The 15,486-nt window shown below is 36.3% G+C and overlaps 1 protein-coding gene across 1 annotated transcript in view; it reads right to left on the reverse strand.

Moving 5' to 3' along the window:
* ADAM10 (ADAM metallopeptidase domain 10) overlaps positions 1-15,486 on the reverse strand; it is a 136,850-nt gene that overhangs the window by 92,749 nt on the left and 28,615 nt on the right. The window contains exon 2 of the mRNA XM_061157255.1: positions 5,477-5,627. Within this exon, the coding sequence (XP_061013238.1) occupies positions 5,477-5,627 (151 nt within the window). The remainder of the gene's footprint in view (positions 1-5,476; positions 5,628-15,486) is intronic.

Below are 15,486 nucleotides of genomic sequence, written 5' to 3' on the forward strand. Positions count from 1 at the left end.
CACACATACTCACATACCCACACTCCAAAGAAGCTGTGCTTATATCCCAAACTAACATTCTGTATATGGTTGGGTAGGAGAAGAGACTTAGTAGAAAATCTGTAATTATACTTACAGAGGTCACTTTTACAAGTCTATTTCAAGGAAAAAGAGAAATAAAACTATCAGATCATCACATTTTTAACTAAAGTATGTTAGAAGGGAGTGACTATAACCGTGTTTTAGGGCACAAACTCTGAGACAGTGTGACTATACAAGGATAATAATTGAGACAAAAAAATAAATTTTCTGAATTCAAATCTATTCTAGAAAATGCAGTTCATGTATATAATTAACTAAATAGATTTCTGTTAAAAGTACCTAGGATAACCACTTATACACAGAATGAGATTTCTTGGTTCCAGGTTCTTTCTGAGTGCCTCAGTGAGTTCTCCCTCCTTTGAACATCAATAGCATTCTATCTGTAAAGCACCATATCACTTTTCTTCCTATGCAATGACTGACATTCATCTTGAAGCTTCTATTAGGATGACTAAATAACAGCGTGTTATTTAGCACACTCTCTCTCAGTTACTCTAACACACATTCAAAAAAAAGCAGAAGGATCTAAGATTTGGTTTTGCGATATGTTCAATATGAAATATAAAATGGAGTTAATAAAAATCTAGCAATGGAATAGAAATGTGATATCCAAACCAAAGGCAGCTAGAATCTCTACTTTTCCTTTTGGCAGTCACACCACATTTGCAATATAGTATTAAATTTATTTTGAGATAGCCACTAAAAACAGGAAGGATAAAAGACTGCTTACAATTTCATGGTGCCAATACAAATGGGTAATTAAAATTTTCTCTGAGGTTAAGGGTCATAAAAATGTATATGAATTGCCATAATCAAAATTTTTATCTCAAAAGCTCAGATCCTAAAATAAACTTTTTTCTCCTTCATATCAAAGTAGAAATATAACTTGAAAGTGCTTTTTCTATAATGATCGTTGCTTTCTAATATGGAAATTAAGTAAACTATTTACTTCGATTTGCAAAATACTTTAAGTATCACAACATTTCTTATAATCTTATTTTTCCATCCATTAAAATCTTTCTTGAGTATCTGTAATATAATGGCAAATAGTGGACACACTAAATAGGAGCAGATATCTTGCCTGTGAGGAAGAAAACAGTTACAGAAAAATAAACAAGAAATAAACACAGGAAAAGGAAGAGATATTGAATCAAATGCCAATGGTACACATAAGTAATTTAGAAGTTCAGAGTAAGGTGTAAATAAAACTTCAAAGAAGCAGATATTGAATTGTGCATTAAAAGAGGATCAGAATTTATTTAAGATAAATAACACAGGGAACAAACCTATGTATGATATACTCAGCAATGAGAAGCTCATTCTGAACGAAACAGACACTTGATCTTGGGAAGTGGAACAAAATAAGTTTAGAATTGAGTTGAATTAATTTGCAAAGAATTTTTGAATTAATTTATGAAGACGGACGGGTCTTGGTGGACAGTTCTGACAAAATGTGGTCCACTGTAGAAGGGAATGTCAAACCACTTAAGTGTTCTTCCCTTGAGAACCCCGTGAAGAGTATGAAAATGCAAAAAGATAGGACACTGAAACATGAACTCCCCAGACTGGTAGGTGCCCAAGATGCTACTGGAGATCAATGGAGAAATAACTCCAGAAAGAATGAAGAGATGAACCCAAAGCAAAAACAACACCCAGTTGCGGATGGGACTGGTGATACAAGCAAGGTCCGATGCTATAAATAGCAATATTGCATAGGAACCTGGAAAGTTAGGTCCATGAATCAAGGCAAATTGGAAGTGGTCAAACAGGAGATGGCAAGGGTGAACGTTGACATTTTAGGAATCAGTGAACTAAAATGGACTGGAATGGGTGAATTTAACTCAGATGACCATTATATCTACTACTGTGGGCAAGAATCCCTTTGAAGAAATGGAGTAGCCATCACAGTCACCAATAGACTCTGAAATGCAGTACTTGGATGCAATCTCCACAACGACAGAATGATCTCTGTTCATTTCCAAGGCAAACCATTCAATATCACAGTAATCCAAGTCTATGCCCTGACCAGTAATGTTGAAGAAGCTGAAGTTGAATGGTTCTATGAAGACCTACAAGACCTTTTAAAACTGACACCCAAAAAAGATGCCCTTTTCATTATAGGCGACTGGAATGCCAAAGGAGGAAGTCAAGAAACACCTGGAGTAACAGGCAAATTTGGGCTTGGAGTACAGAATGAAGCAAGGCAAAGGCTAATAGAGTTTTGCCAAGAGAACACACTGGTCATAGCAAGCACCCTGTTCCAAGAACACAAGAGAAGACTCTACACATGGACATCACCAGATGGTCAACACCAAAATCAGATTGATTATATTCTTTGCAGCCAAAGATGGAGAAGCTCTATACCGTCAGCAAAAACAAGACCAGGAGTTGACTGTGGCTCGGATCATGAACCGCTTATTGCCAAATTCAGACTTAAATTGAAGAAAGTAGGGAAAACCACTAGACCATTCAGGTATGACCAAAATTAAATCCCTTGCAATTATACAGTGGAAGTGAGAAACAGATTGAAGGGACATCGATCTAATAGACATAGTGCCTGATAAACTATGGACAGAGATTCATGACATTATACAGGAGACAGGGATCAAGACCATCCTGAAGAAAAAGAAATGCAAAAAAAAAAAAAAAAAGTGGCTGCATCAGGAGGCCTTACAAACAGCTGTGAAAATAAGAGAAGTGAAAAGCAAAGGAGAAAAGGAAAGATATACCAAGATACACCCATCTGAATGCAGAGTTCCAAAGAATAGGAAAGAGAGATAAGAAAGCCTTCCTCAGTGATCAGTGCAGAGAAATAGAGAAAACAATAAAATGGGAAAGACCAGAGATCTCTTCAAGAAAATGAGAGTTACCAAGGGAACATTTCAGGCAAAGATGGGCTCAATAAAGGACAGATGGTATGGACCTAACACAAGGAGAAGATATTAAGAGAAGAGGTGGCAAGAATATACAGAAGAACTGTACAAAAAAGATATTAATGACCCAGATAATCACAATGGTGTGATCACTCACCTAGAGCCAGACATCCTGGAATGTGAAGTCAAGCGGGCCTTAGGAAGTATGACTACGAACAAAGCATGTGAAGGTGATGGAATTTCACTTAAGCTATTTCAAATCTTAGAAGATGATGCTGTGAAAGTGCTGCACTCAATATGCCAGCAAATCTGGAAAATGCAGCAGTGGCAACAGGACTGGAAAAGGTCAGTTTTCATTCCAATCCCAAAGAAAGGGAATGACGAAGAATGCTAAAACTACCACACAATTGCACTCATCTCACACGATAGTAAAGAAACACTCAAAATTCTCCAAGCGAGACTTCAACAGTACGTGAAGTGTGAACTTCCAGATGTTCAAGCTGGGTTTAGAAAAGGTAGAGGAACCAGAGATCAAATTGCCAACATCTGCTGGATCATCAAAAAAGCAAGAGAGTTCCAGAAAAACATCTAATTCTGCTTTATTGACTGTGCCAAAGCCTTTGACTCTGTGGACCACAATAAACTGTGGAAAATTCTGAAAGAGATGGGAATAACAGACCACCTGACCTCCCTCTTGAGAAACCTATATGCAGGTCAGGAGGCAACAGTTAGAACTGGACATGGAACAACAGACTGGTTCCAAACAGGAAAAGGAGTACATCAAGGCTGTATATTGTCACCCTGCTCATTTAACTTATATGCAGAGTACATCATGAGAAATGCTGGGCTGGAAGAAGCGTAAGTTGGAATCAAGATTGTCGGGAGAAATAGCAATAACCTCAGATATGCAGATGACACCACCCTTATGGCAGAAAGTGAAGAAGAACTAAGAAGCCTCTTGATAAAAGTGAAAAAGGAGAGTGAAAAGGTTGGCTTAAAGCTCAACATTCAGAAAATTAAGATTATGGCATCCAGTCCCATCACTTCATGGCAAATACATGGGGAAACAGTGAAAGACTTTATTTTTTTGGGCTCCAAAATCACTGCAGATGGTGACTGCAGCCATGAAATTAAAAGACGCTTACTCCTCGGAAGGAAAGTTATGACCAAACTAGACAGCATATTAAAAAGCAGAGACAATACTTTGTCAACAAAGGTCTGTTTCGTGAAGGTTATGGTTTTTCCAGTAGTCATGTATGGATGTGAGAGTTGGACTATAAAGAAAGCTGAGCACAGATGAATTGATGCTTTTGAACTGTGGTATTGGAGAAGACTCTTGAGAGTCCCTTGGACTGCAAGGAGATCCAACCAGTCCATTCTAAAGGAAATCAGTCCTGGGTGTTCATTGGAAGGACTGATGTTGAAACTGATACTCCAATATTTTGGCCACCTGATGCGAAGAGCTGACTCATTTGAAAAGACCCTGATGCTGGGAAAGATTGAAGGCAGGAGAAGGGGATGACAGAGGATGAGATGGCTGGACGGCAGCACCGACTCAATGGAGTTTGGGTAAACTCCGGGAGTTGGTGATGGACAGGGAGACCTGGCGTGCTGCGTTTCATGGGGTCGCAAAGAGTCGTACACAACTGAGCAATTGAACTGAACTGAACAGACAAAGAGAAAAATATAGGGTTTTCAGTCAGCCAGATCTGGGTCAAATCTGTGCTATTAACTTTTTTTTGGCCGCATTGTACAGCATACAGGATTGTAGTTGCTGGATCAGGGATAAAACCTATGCCCCTTACAATGGGAACAGAATCTTAACCCCTGGACCACCTGGGAAGTCCCTGGGTTACATAACTTTAAAGAAGCTATTTAACTTCTCTGAGTCTTAAGTTTCCTTGGATATAAAAAGATTTACCTTGTTTGGATGTTGAGAGAGTAAATAAGAAAATACACATAAAGCATCTATGTTCTTGTACGTGGAACACAACAGCACTAAATAAATGTGATTTTTACCTCCCTCCCTTGGCTCCCTGCATTTTATGCCTTAACTATACTGAGAATTAAGCAGTACAGTAGGTCATCTGTCTACAAGTTGTCATGTTAGAGCTGATAAAATTGAGTTAATGAGAAATTAAATGACATTCAATGGCCTACAACCGGCTACCTTCACTGTTGGCACCAGGGAATAGACATATAGGCCATAAAACACATAAAAGATAGTTGGAAATCACAAACACAGACTCTTCTTTAAAGACATATCCTCTACTAATACAACTGAGGATCTGATTCATGAACTTAAAAACATTTAAATGTGACTGTTTCCTTAACAATATAAAAAGGGCAATCTGTTTTAAAAGAAAACAATTTTTCATGTACACACCAAATTCCAGTGTAGGCTGAATTTACAAATGGGGACTATTCCATTAGAGAAGGAAAATTAAAGGTATAAATTTCTTCTCTTAACATACATTGAATACACTGGAACTTCAGACACAATCAGCAATAAATTTACTTACCTTCCATGAGCATGAAAATCTAGGCGTAAAAACTGGTCCTCATGTGAGACTGCTCTTTTGGCACGCTGGTGTTTTTGGTGTAATGAATCCACATCATATGATAATCCTTCATAATGTCTAATGTATTTATTTAAAGGATTTCCATACTGACCTACAAAAAATAAACAGTTTGAATTAATATTATTTCATGGTTTATTTTAGTTCTAAAATGATTCCACAATTATTCTGTATTAAACAACTGTTTCACCAATCTTAATACTTTATTTTCATAAACGTTTTTTAACTTTTTGTTTTTGTTTGTGGTCACGTCACACAGCATATTTAGTTTCCTGACCAGGGATCAAACCCGTGCTTCCTGCAAGTGGAAGCAGAGTCTTAACCACTGGATCACCAGGGAAGTCCCTAAAAGCTTATTATAATGGGAATTTTAACCACACACACAAGTGTTGATGTTAGCCATAAGTTTGTCTAAGACGTCCTTAATCAAGCTGAGGAAGTTCTCTTTTATTTAACTTTGCTGATAAAAACTACCAGGAAGAGATGTTGATCTTTGTCTGCATCTATTAAGATGATTATAATAGATAATCAATAAAAACTTACTCTATAGCACTAGGAACTATACCTATATGGGAAAAGAATTTGAAATATATATACATATATTTATGAATAAATTAATCACTTTGACATACACCTGAAACTAGCACCACATTGTAAATCAACTATATTGCAATAAAAATAAGTAATAATTTTTTAAAAAGATGATTGTGTTTTTTTCCTTTTAGTTTATTAATATGTAAAATCAAACTGACTTATTCTCATGGGTAGAAGAACTAAACAGACATTTCTCCAAAGAAGACGTACAGATGGCCAACAGACACGTGGAAAGATGTTCAACATCACTAATTATTGGGGGTCCCCTGATGGCTCAGCAGGTAAAGAATCTGCCTGCCAATGCAGGGGACACAGCTTTGATCCCCAGTCTGGGAAGACTCCACATGCTGCAGAGCAACTAAGCCTGTGTAACACAACTACCAAGCCCACGTTCTAGGGCTCCCGAGCCACGGCTATGAGTCCGCATGTCCTAGAGCCTGTGCTCTGTAACAAGTCATAGCAATGAGAAGCCCTGGTATCACAACAAAGGGTAGCCCCCTCTTTCCCACCACTAGAGAAAACCCACATGAGGCAAAGAATACCAAGTGAAACCAAAAGCAAATAATATATAAAAAAAATTTTAAGCTCTACAAATAACAAATGCTAAAGAAGGAACTCTCTCCTACACTGTCGGTAGGAATGTAAACTGATGCAACAGATACAGAGAATAGTATGGAGATTCCTCAAAAAAGTAAAACTAGAATTTCCATATAATCCAGCAATCTTACTCCTGGGCATATATCTGTACAAAACTATAAATCAGGACTATATATGCACACCTATATTCACAGCAGCACTATTCACAACAGTGAATGCTGACATGGAAACAACTTAAATGTCCCTCAACAGATAAATGAATAAAGCTGTGCTACATGTATACAATGGAATCTGACTTAGCTATAAAAGAGAACAAAATAATGCCATTTGGATAGAACTAGAGAATGTCATACTAAGTGAACTTAAGTCAGAAAAAGAAAGACAAATACCATATTATATCACTTATATGTGGACAGACTCACTGACACAGAGAACAGACTTGAGGCTGCCAAGGGTGGGGAAGGAGGAGGGATGGATTAAGTGGGAGCTTGAGGTTAGCAGAGGCAAACCATTATATACTGAAGAGAGAAAGAAGGTCCTACTGTATAGTATAAGGAACTGTATTCAATATCCTATGATAAACATAATGGGAAACAATTTTAAAAAAAGACTGCATATATATGTGTATAACTGAATCACTATGCTGTACAGCTGAAATTAACATTGTAAATAAGCTATACTTCAATTTTTTTAAAAACTGTTGATTTTCTAATGTTAAATCACCCTTGCATTACCAATAAATCCAACTTGATTATACTATAATATGTGTTTTATAATAGTGTTAGATTTGATAAATTTTGTTTAGAATTTTTATTATGTATGTTCACGAGCGACACTAGTCTGTAGTTTTCTTGGACTGTTTTTGTCAAGTATTGGTATCAATATAAAAAAACATTTTGAGAGTATTACCTCTTCCTCAATTTTCTGGACAAATTCATGTGCAACTGGTATTATTTCCTCCTTAAATGTTTGATAGAATTCACCAGTGAAGCCATCTTAGCCTGGAGTTTTCTTTGTGAAAGGTTATTAATGACATCAACTTGATACATAAACAGCTATTCTGGTTATCTATTTCTTGAGTGATCTTTGGTAAGAATTTGTCCATTTCACCTAAGTTTTTGAAGTTATGGAAATAAAACTGCTCATAATATTCCCTTATATGTTTTTTAATATCTTCTGAATCTATAATAATGTTACCTCCCTCATTCCAGATATCAGTAATCTATATCTTCTCTCTTTGGGTCCTAACCAAGATAGTTAGAGATTTATTGATTTGACTGATCTTCTCAAGAACCAACTTTTATTTCCTTTTATTTTCCTGTATTATTTTTCTGCTTTCTATTTTTTAATTTTCAATTTGATCTCTAGTTCTTTCTTTCCACTTTCTTTGAGTTGAATCACTCTATTTTTTTTTAGTGAAGACAACTGATATAAGTTTTCATTCCAATCCCAAAGAAAGGCAATGCCAAAGAATGTTCAAACAACAGAATGTTCAAAAAAACATTTTGAAAGTACTACCTCTTCTTCAATTTTCTGAACAAATTTATCTACTTCACAGTTACACTCATCTCACACACTAGCAAAGCAATGCTCAATATTCTTCAAGCTAGGCTTCAATAATAGTATGTGAACTGAGAACTTCCAGATGTTCCAACTGGATTTAGAAAAGGCAGAAGAACCAGACATCAAATTGCCAACATCCGCTGGACCATTGAAAACACAAAAGAATTCCAGAAAAACATCTACTTCTGCTTCATTGACTATGCTAAAGCCTTTGACTGTGTGGATCACAACACTGTGGAAAATTCTTCAAGAGATGGGAATACCACACCACCTGATTTGCCTCCTGCAAAACCTGTATGCAGGTCAAGAAGTAACAAGTTACAACTGGACATGGAACAACAGACTGGTTCCAAATTGGAAAAGGAGTACATCAAGACTCTATACTGTCACTCTGCTTATTTAACTTACATGCAGAGTACATCATGCGAAATGCTGGGCTGGATGAAGCACAAGCTGGAATCAAGATTGCAGAGAGAAACATCACTAACGTCAGATATGCAGATGACACAACCCTTATGGCAGAAAGCAAAGAGGAACTAAAGAGCCTCTTGATGAAAGTGAAAGAGAGTGAAAAAGCTGGCTTAAAACTCAACATTCAGAAAACGAAGATCATGGCATCTGGTCCTATCACTTCATGGCAAATAGATGGGGAAACAATGGAAACAGTGACAGACTTAATTTTCTTGAGCTCCAAAACCACTGCAGATGGTGACTGCAGCCATGAAATTAAAAGACAATTGATCCTTGGAAGAAAAGCTATGACCAAGCTAGACAGCATATTAAAAAGCAGAGACATTACTATGCCAACAAAGGTCTGTCTAGTCAAAGCTATGGTTTTTCCCGTAGTCATGTATGGATGTGAGAGTTGGACCATAAAGAAGGCTCAGTGCCAAAGAACTGATGCTTTTCCACTTTCTTTGAGTTGAATCACTCTATTTTTTTTTAGTGAAGACAATTGATATAAGTTTTCATTCCAATCCCAAAGAAAGGCAATGCCAAAGAATGTTCAAACAACAGAATGTTCAAAAACTGTAGTGTTAGAGAAGACTCTTGAGAGTCCACTGGACTGCAAAGAGGTCAAATCAGTTCATCTTAAAGGAAATCAGGCCCGAATATTCATTCATTGGAAGGACAGATTCTCAAGCTGAAGCTCCAATACTTTGGCCACATGATCGGAAGAGGTGACTCATGAGAAAAGACCCTGATACTGGGAAAGACTGAAGACAGGAGGAGAAGGGGACGACAGAGGACGAGATGGTTGGATGGCATCACCGACTCAATGGACATGAGTTTGAGCAAGCTCTAGGAGATGGTGAAGTACAGAGAAGCCTGGCATGCTACAGTCCACGGGGTCTCAAAGAGTCGGACATGACTGAGCAACTGAACAACAATGATTTAAGACTTCTGTATTCAGTTATTTTCTTTTCTATCCAGGTGCTATAAGTGTCCCCTTAATACTGTTTAGCAGCATCCCACCGATTTTGTTATGCTGTGTTACCATTTTCATTCTCTTCAATAACTTTATTTCCTTTTTAATTTCTTCTGTAATTCATATGCTATTTAGCTTCTACTCTATTCTATTCTATATGCTATTTAGATGCTATTAAGCCTGTTATTTAGATTCTATAATATGAGGAATTTTTCAGATATCTTTCTGTTACTGACCTCTAAATTAATTCTACTATGCCCAGAAAACATACTTTGTATGACAATCCTTTTAAATACACTGAGATTTATTTTATGACCAAGAATGTGGTCTATCCTTGCAAATGTTTCATGCACAGCTGAAAAGAATGTATATTCTACTGTTAATGGATGAGTATTCCAGAAATGTCAACCTCTGCACATACTGAGTACAGTGTTACATAAACAACAACCAGGTCAATTGGTTCACAGTGTTGTTTAATCTTCTATATCCTTCATGATTTTCTACCTACCTGTTCTATTACTAACAGAAAGGCCCTGAAATCTGTCTATGATTATGGCTTTTTCTAATTTCTCCTGGCAGTTCTTTGCTTAATTGATTTTTGAAGTTCTATTATTATGTGCATAAATGTTAATAATTTTGTGCCTTTTGGATTAATTCACTCCTTTATCATTTTCAGATGATCTTCTTTATTCTTTGTTCTAAAATCTACTTTGTCTGGTATTGATATAGCCACTCCCATTTTTTTTGTTATTTGACTAGCATGGTCTCTTTCTCTTCCATCCTTTTCCTTTTAGCCTATTTGTGCCTACGTATTTAGTGCAAGTTCATTGTAGGCAGCATAGAGTTGGGTCTTGCTTTTTTGTCCAATCTTTTAATTAGGGTGTTTAGATCATTTACATTTAAAGTAGTTACTAATGTGGTTAAGTTTAAGTCTATCATATTGCTATTTATGTTTGTCCCATCTGTTCTTTGCTTCCTTCTCCTTTCTCAGGATTATTTTTTTATGATTCTCTTTTTATTTCTTCACTAGCCTATTAGCAAAACTCTCTGGTTATTTTAGTGGTTGCTTTAGGGCCTATAAGTAAACGTCTTTAACTTAATCTACCTTCAAATGATATTATAGCACTTCAGGTATAAAAATCTGACATTACTATATTTTCATTCCTCTCCTCCTACTGTCATCACATACTTTATTTACTTATGTCTGATGAAGTCCACAATACACTGCTAATGTTTTGGTTTAAAGAGACAATTATCTTTTGAAGAGATTTAAATAACAAGAAAAAAATCTCTACTTCTCATTTCCAGGGTTCTTCATTCCTTGGTGTGAACTCATGTTCATCTGGTATCATTTTTCTTCTACCTGGATAACTCCCTCTAACATTTCTTCTGCTGGTGAAAGGTTTTTCCAGATATTGGTTGTCTCAAAGTCTTTATTTTGTCTTTATTTTTGAAAGATATTTTTACTGGGCATAGAATTTCAGGCTGACAGGTTTGTATTTTTTGAATGTTGCTCCACTATCTTTTCACCTGTATTCCTTCTGACAAGAAATCTGTCATCCTTACCATTGCTCCTCTGAAGGTAATGTTTTTTCCCTCCCTAGTGCTTTTAAGATGTTCCTCTTTAACACTGGTTTTGAACAATTTAATTATGATGTGCTCTGGTTTCTTCATACTTACTAAGCTTTAGTTTCAGTAAACTTCTTGGATCTGTGGATTTATAATTTTTCAACTACGATTTATTCAAAAATTTTTTTACTCTCTCCACCCCCACCTGCCCAAGGAATCCAATTATTAGTATATTAAGGTCATCAAATTCTTCCCAGAGCCCCCTGATGGGTCTTCTCATATTTATCAAAAATTCTTCTCTGTTTCACTTTGAACAGCTTCTAGTGATTTCAGTTCAATAATATTCTCTTTAATGTCTAATCTGTTGTTAATGCTATCCGGTATACTTTCCATCTAAAACACTGTTAGTTTTCATCTGTGCAAGTTAGATTTGCATCTGTTTTATATCTTTTATGTCTCTACTTAACTTTTTTAACATATGAAATACAGTTATAATAACTCTCTTAATGTTCTTGTCTGCTAATTTTAATGCCCACGACAGCTATGAGTTGGTTCCAATTGATTGCTTATTCTTTCCATTAGAGAGTGTGTTTTCCTGCTTCATTGCATGTCTTATAATCTTGCACTGAATGGATGGTAGATGCTGTGAATTTCACCTTGCAGTGGCTGGAACATTTTTTGTACTCTTACAAATATTCTGGTTTGTCATAGGACAAATTAAAAGGTATTTGGAAACAGTTTGATCCTTTTGGGTCTTCCCTTTATGATTTGTTACATGAGTGTGCAGCAGTGTTCAATGTAGGGCTAATTTCCCCCTACTACTGGGGCAAGACATATTTGAGTACTCTATCCAGTGCTCCACAAATCATGAGTTTCTCCAGTTTGGCCGGTATGAACAATCACTATTTCCAGCACTATATGAACACGGGGCACTGTTCTTTCCCTGGCCTCAGGTAGTTTCCCCACATATGTACACTGATCAAAAATACTCTACCAAACACTCCAGGGGAACCCTCTGCAGATCTCAAGGATTCTCTCTCTATGCAGCACCCTTCATTGTGAGATTCTGTCTACAAACAAGCTGCCTTAGTCCAATTCCATCTCCACAACTCTGAGTTTGCTGGTCTCCACCTAGGTTCCCTCTTATAGATGGAAATTCATTCCAAGCAGAAAGCTGGAACAATCAAAGGTCTCACTTCATTTGTTTCCCCTCTCTTGGGGATCATGTCATTCACCACCTGGTGACCAGTGTCTTAAAAACCATTGTTTCTCACCTAATGCATTGCATAAAGCCTAAATGTTTCATCACTAAATTTTCTGCTTACACAATCAGCTGCCAGTCACTACATGGTTAAAGATACAAGCTCTTAAATCATCTGGGTTTAAGTTCTGGAGACAGCATAACAAGGTAAGTATACTTAATACTACTGAACTATACACTAGAAATGCTTAAGATCATAAATTTTATGGTACATAATATTTTGTTAGGATAAAAAAATTATCTGGGTTTGAATCCCATTACTTTCATTTATTAGCTTGTTTTCCTGATCAAATGGAAAACTCAGCTTCATTTTCCCATCCTTAAAATAGAGAGAAGTAGAATACCTTTCCTTTAAGGCTGTTACAATGATTAAATGACTTAAGCTATGTGTGGTAGTTAGCAAAGTGCCCACCATACAGTAAAGGCTCAATAAATTATTCACAGTTATCATCATCTCTTCCCTCTCCTCCCCTTCCATTTCCTCCTCCTTTCACACCTGTCTTTGAGACCTATTTACACAAATTGAGGCCAGAGATTCAGGAATAAAGACAGAAGTAGGTTTGAATTCTGACATTTCCTCACCATGACTACATGATCCAGTAACTATTTAACTTTTTTAAACCTCAGGGGTTTTTTTTTGTTTTGTTTTAATCTGTAAAATAAAGACAACCGTGAATACTTTAAATGCAAGTAAACTGCTTAGCAGAAAGGGTAGAATGAAAAGACCACTCAGTTTAAACTACTGAGTCACTTCACCATACTTTAGAATGCACTGTTCTCAAGAGAGGCGACAGAAATGTAGTCCAAAACTAGAATTCAAAGCTACCTTACAACTAGCAAAGAAAATATAATGAAGCCAAGGTATGAGAGAAAATAAGCCTCCTGGTATGGAAATTTTAAAAATCGGGACTAAATAACAGAATCATACATTGTACCAATATATGTTCCATATTTCTTAAAGATATCTTTACATTTATACATGGATTTTTAAAAACACCCCACACAAGAGAAAACATCAAGAAAAATATCAAAAATGGTGAAGTTGTACTAAGAGAACTTTAGGGTAGTTTCTTCCTTTTTAAAAATCAAAGTAGGGGAACGTCCCTGGTGGTACAGTAGCTAAGAATCTGCCTGCTAATGCAGGGGACAATCTCTGGTCCAGGATGATTCCACATGCTGCCAAGTAACTAAGCCCATATGCCACAACTACAAGAGAAGCCACTGCAACAAGAAGCCTGTGTACCACAACTAAGAGTAGCACATGCTCACCACAACTAGAGAAAAGCCAACGTACAGCAACGAAGACCCAGCGCAACCAAAAATAAATTATATTTTTCAAAAAAATCAAAGTAGGATTACTAAGTTATATTTCTTTTAAGTGGACTGAGTAGTCACAGTACAATCTTAGCTTTGCAAAGTTACTTCTCCCACTCCTTTCTCAGCACCAAAAAGGTGACTTTTTAAATCGCAGTGCAGATAAAGTATTTTGCCACTTTTAATAACTTAAAAAAACAGTAACTGTGGCTGTTCTAGGGAAGCACATGTCATAAAGGCTCAATTATTTGCATGGACAGAACACTTCAGCAAGACATTAAAGAAAGTCATCTTTTCTCTATCCCACACACAAAGGAATTTTATAAAGCAACATAATGTTTCCTTGCACTTGAAAAGGACCTGAGTAATGATTTTCAGAGATATAACAGAGATAAAACATGATTTCACAGCATTTAATTGGGAAAGTTAAAAATGCTACCCAGGTACATACAGTTAACAAGTCCACTTCATTATCAGACCTATGTTCCTTTGTTAACTATGCCTAACTATCAGTATTTATGATATGATCATAGTAATACTTTTAAAATTATTGAACACAATGTATTAAATGAGGGAATTCCCTGGCAATCCAGGGGTTAGGACTCTGACACTTTCACTGCCAGGGCCTGGGTTCAATCTCTGGTTGGGGAACTAAGATCCCACATATATAATGGTATTTAGGCATAGTTAACACAGGAACTGAAACTGCATTATCTTACTTCTCCCTCTGATACTTAATGAAATAATGGGGAAACCATGGAGAAAAAATATATATATATAAAAAGCAGCCCTCCAACACTAAGAAAAAATCCTCAAGAACTAAAACCAAATAAGAAAAGGATATAATCAAGTGTGTGTTAGAGCTGACTGATACAGGCTCAATTCTCTTCCCAACTCTGTTCAATGACATGTTGGTGGCTCGAAATCAGCCATGGGTGGAGTACTTATACTAATGAAATTAGAAAAGCTACAAATCAGAGGGTTTATTGTTTTTTTTTCTTACTATCAAGAGAGTCAGTGGACTAATACAACACAGGGTATATAACCTAATGGTATAATCTTTCAAACAAGCAGCCAAGGAAATAAATAGAATACTCTAATGAGAAAGTGGAAAAGCACAGCACACTGAACTCCTAATGCTGACCCTAGCCGCATAATTCACTTTTTAAAAAAATTCTCTCTTCTGTTTTACCTACTTTCTGCAAATCAGAACTGTATGTACCTGCGGAGCATTTTTAACTTTCCCAATTAAACGCTATGAAATTATGTTTTATCTCAATTATAAAGATTCTGAAAAATTTCAAGAGAACAGAACCCTGGAATTCTCAGAAAGACTGTATATGATCATGAGTCATGATTCACAGAAAAGTAGGTAAAACAGAAAATAATGAGCCCCTCAAACTATGACTTAAAGGAAAAAAATACACTGGTCTCAGAGACAAACAAAACAGAACTTACCCACATTATATCATAGAAAAAACAACAGAACAAAGAAAAGCCTCACCACCACAAACATGGCAAAACATAGCAGAGTAAAAACAATGAAAAAAAAAAAAAAATCAACAACAAAAAGAGAAAAAACCCAATTAAAAGGAAACAAAAACATTTGGAAACTATCTGGAACAA

Source organism: Dama dama, chromosome 12 (assembly GCF_033118175.1).
Source record: "Dama dama isolate Ldn47 chromosome 12, ASM3311817v1, whole genome shotgun sequence".
Taxonomy (NCBI): domain Eukaryota; kingdom Metazoa; phylum Chordata; class Mammalia; order Artiodactyla; family Cervidae; genus Dama; species Dama dama.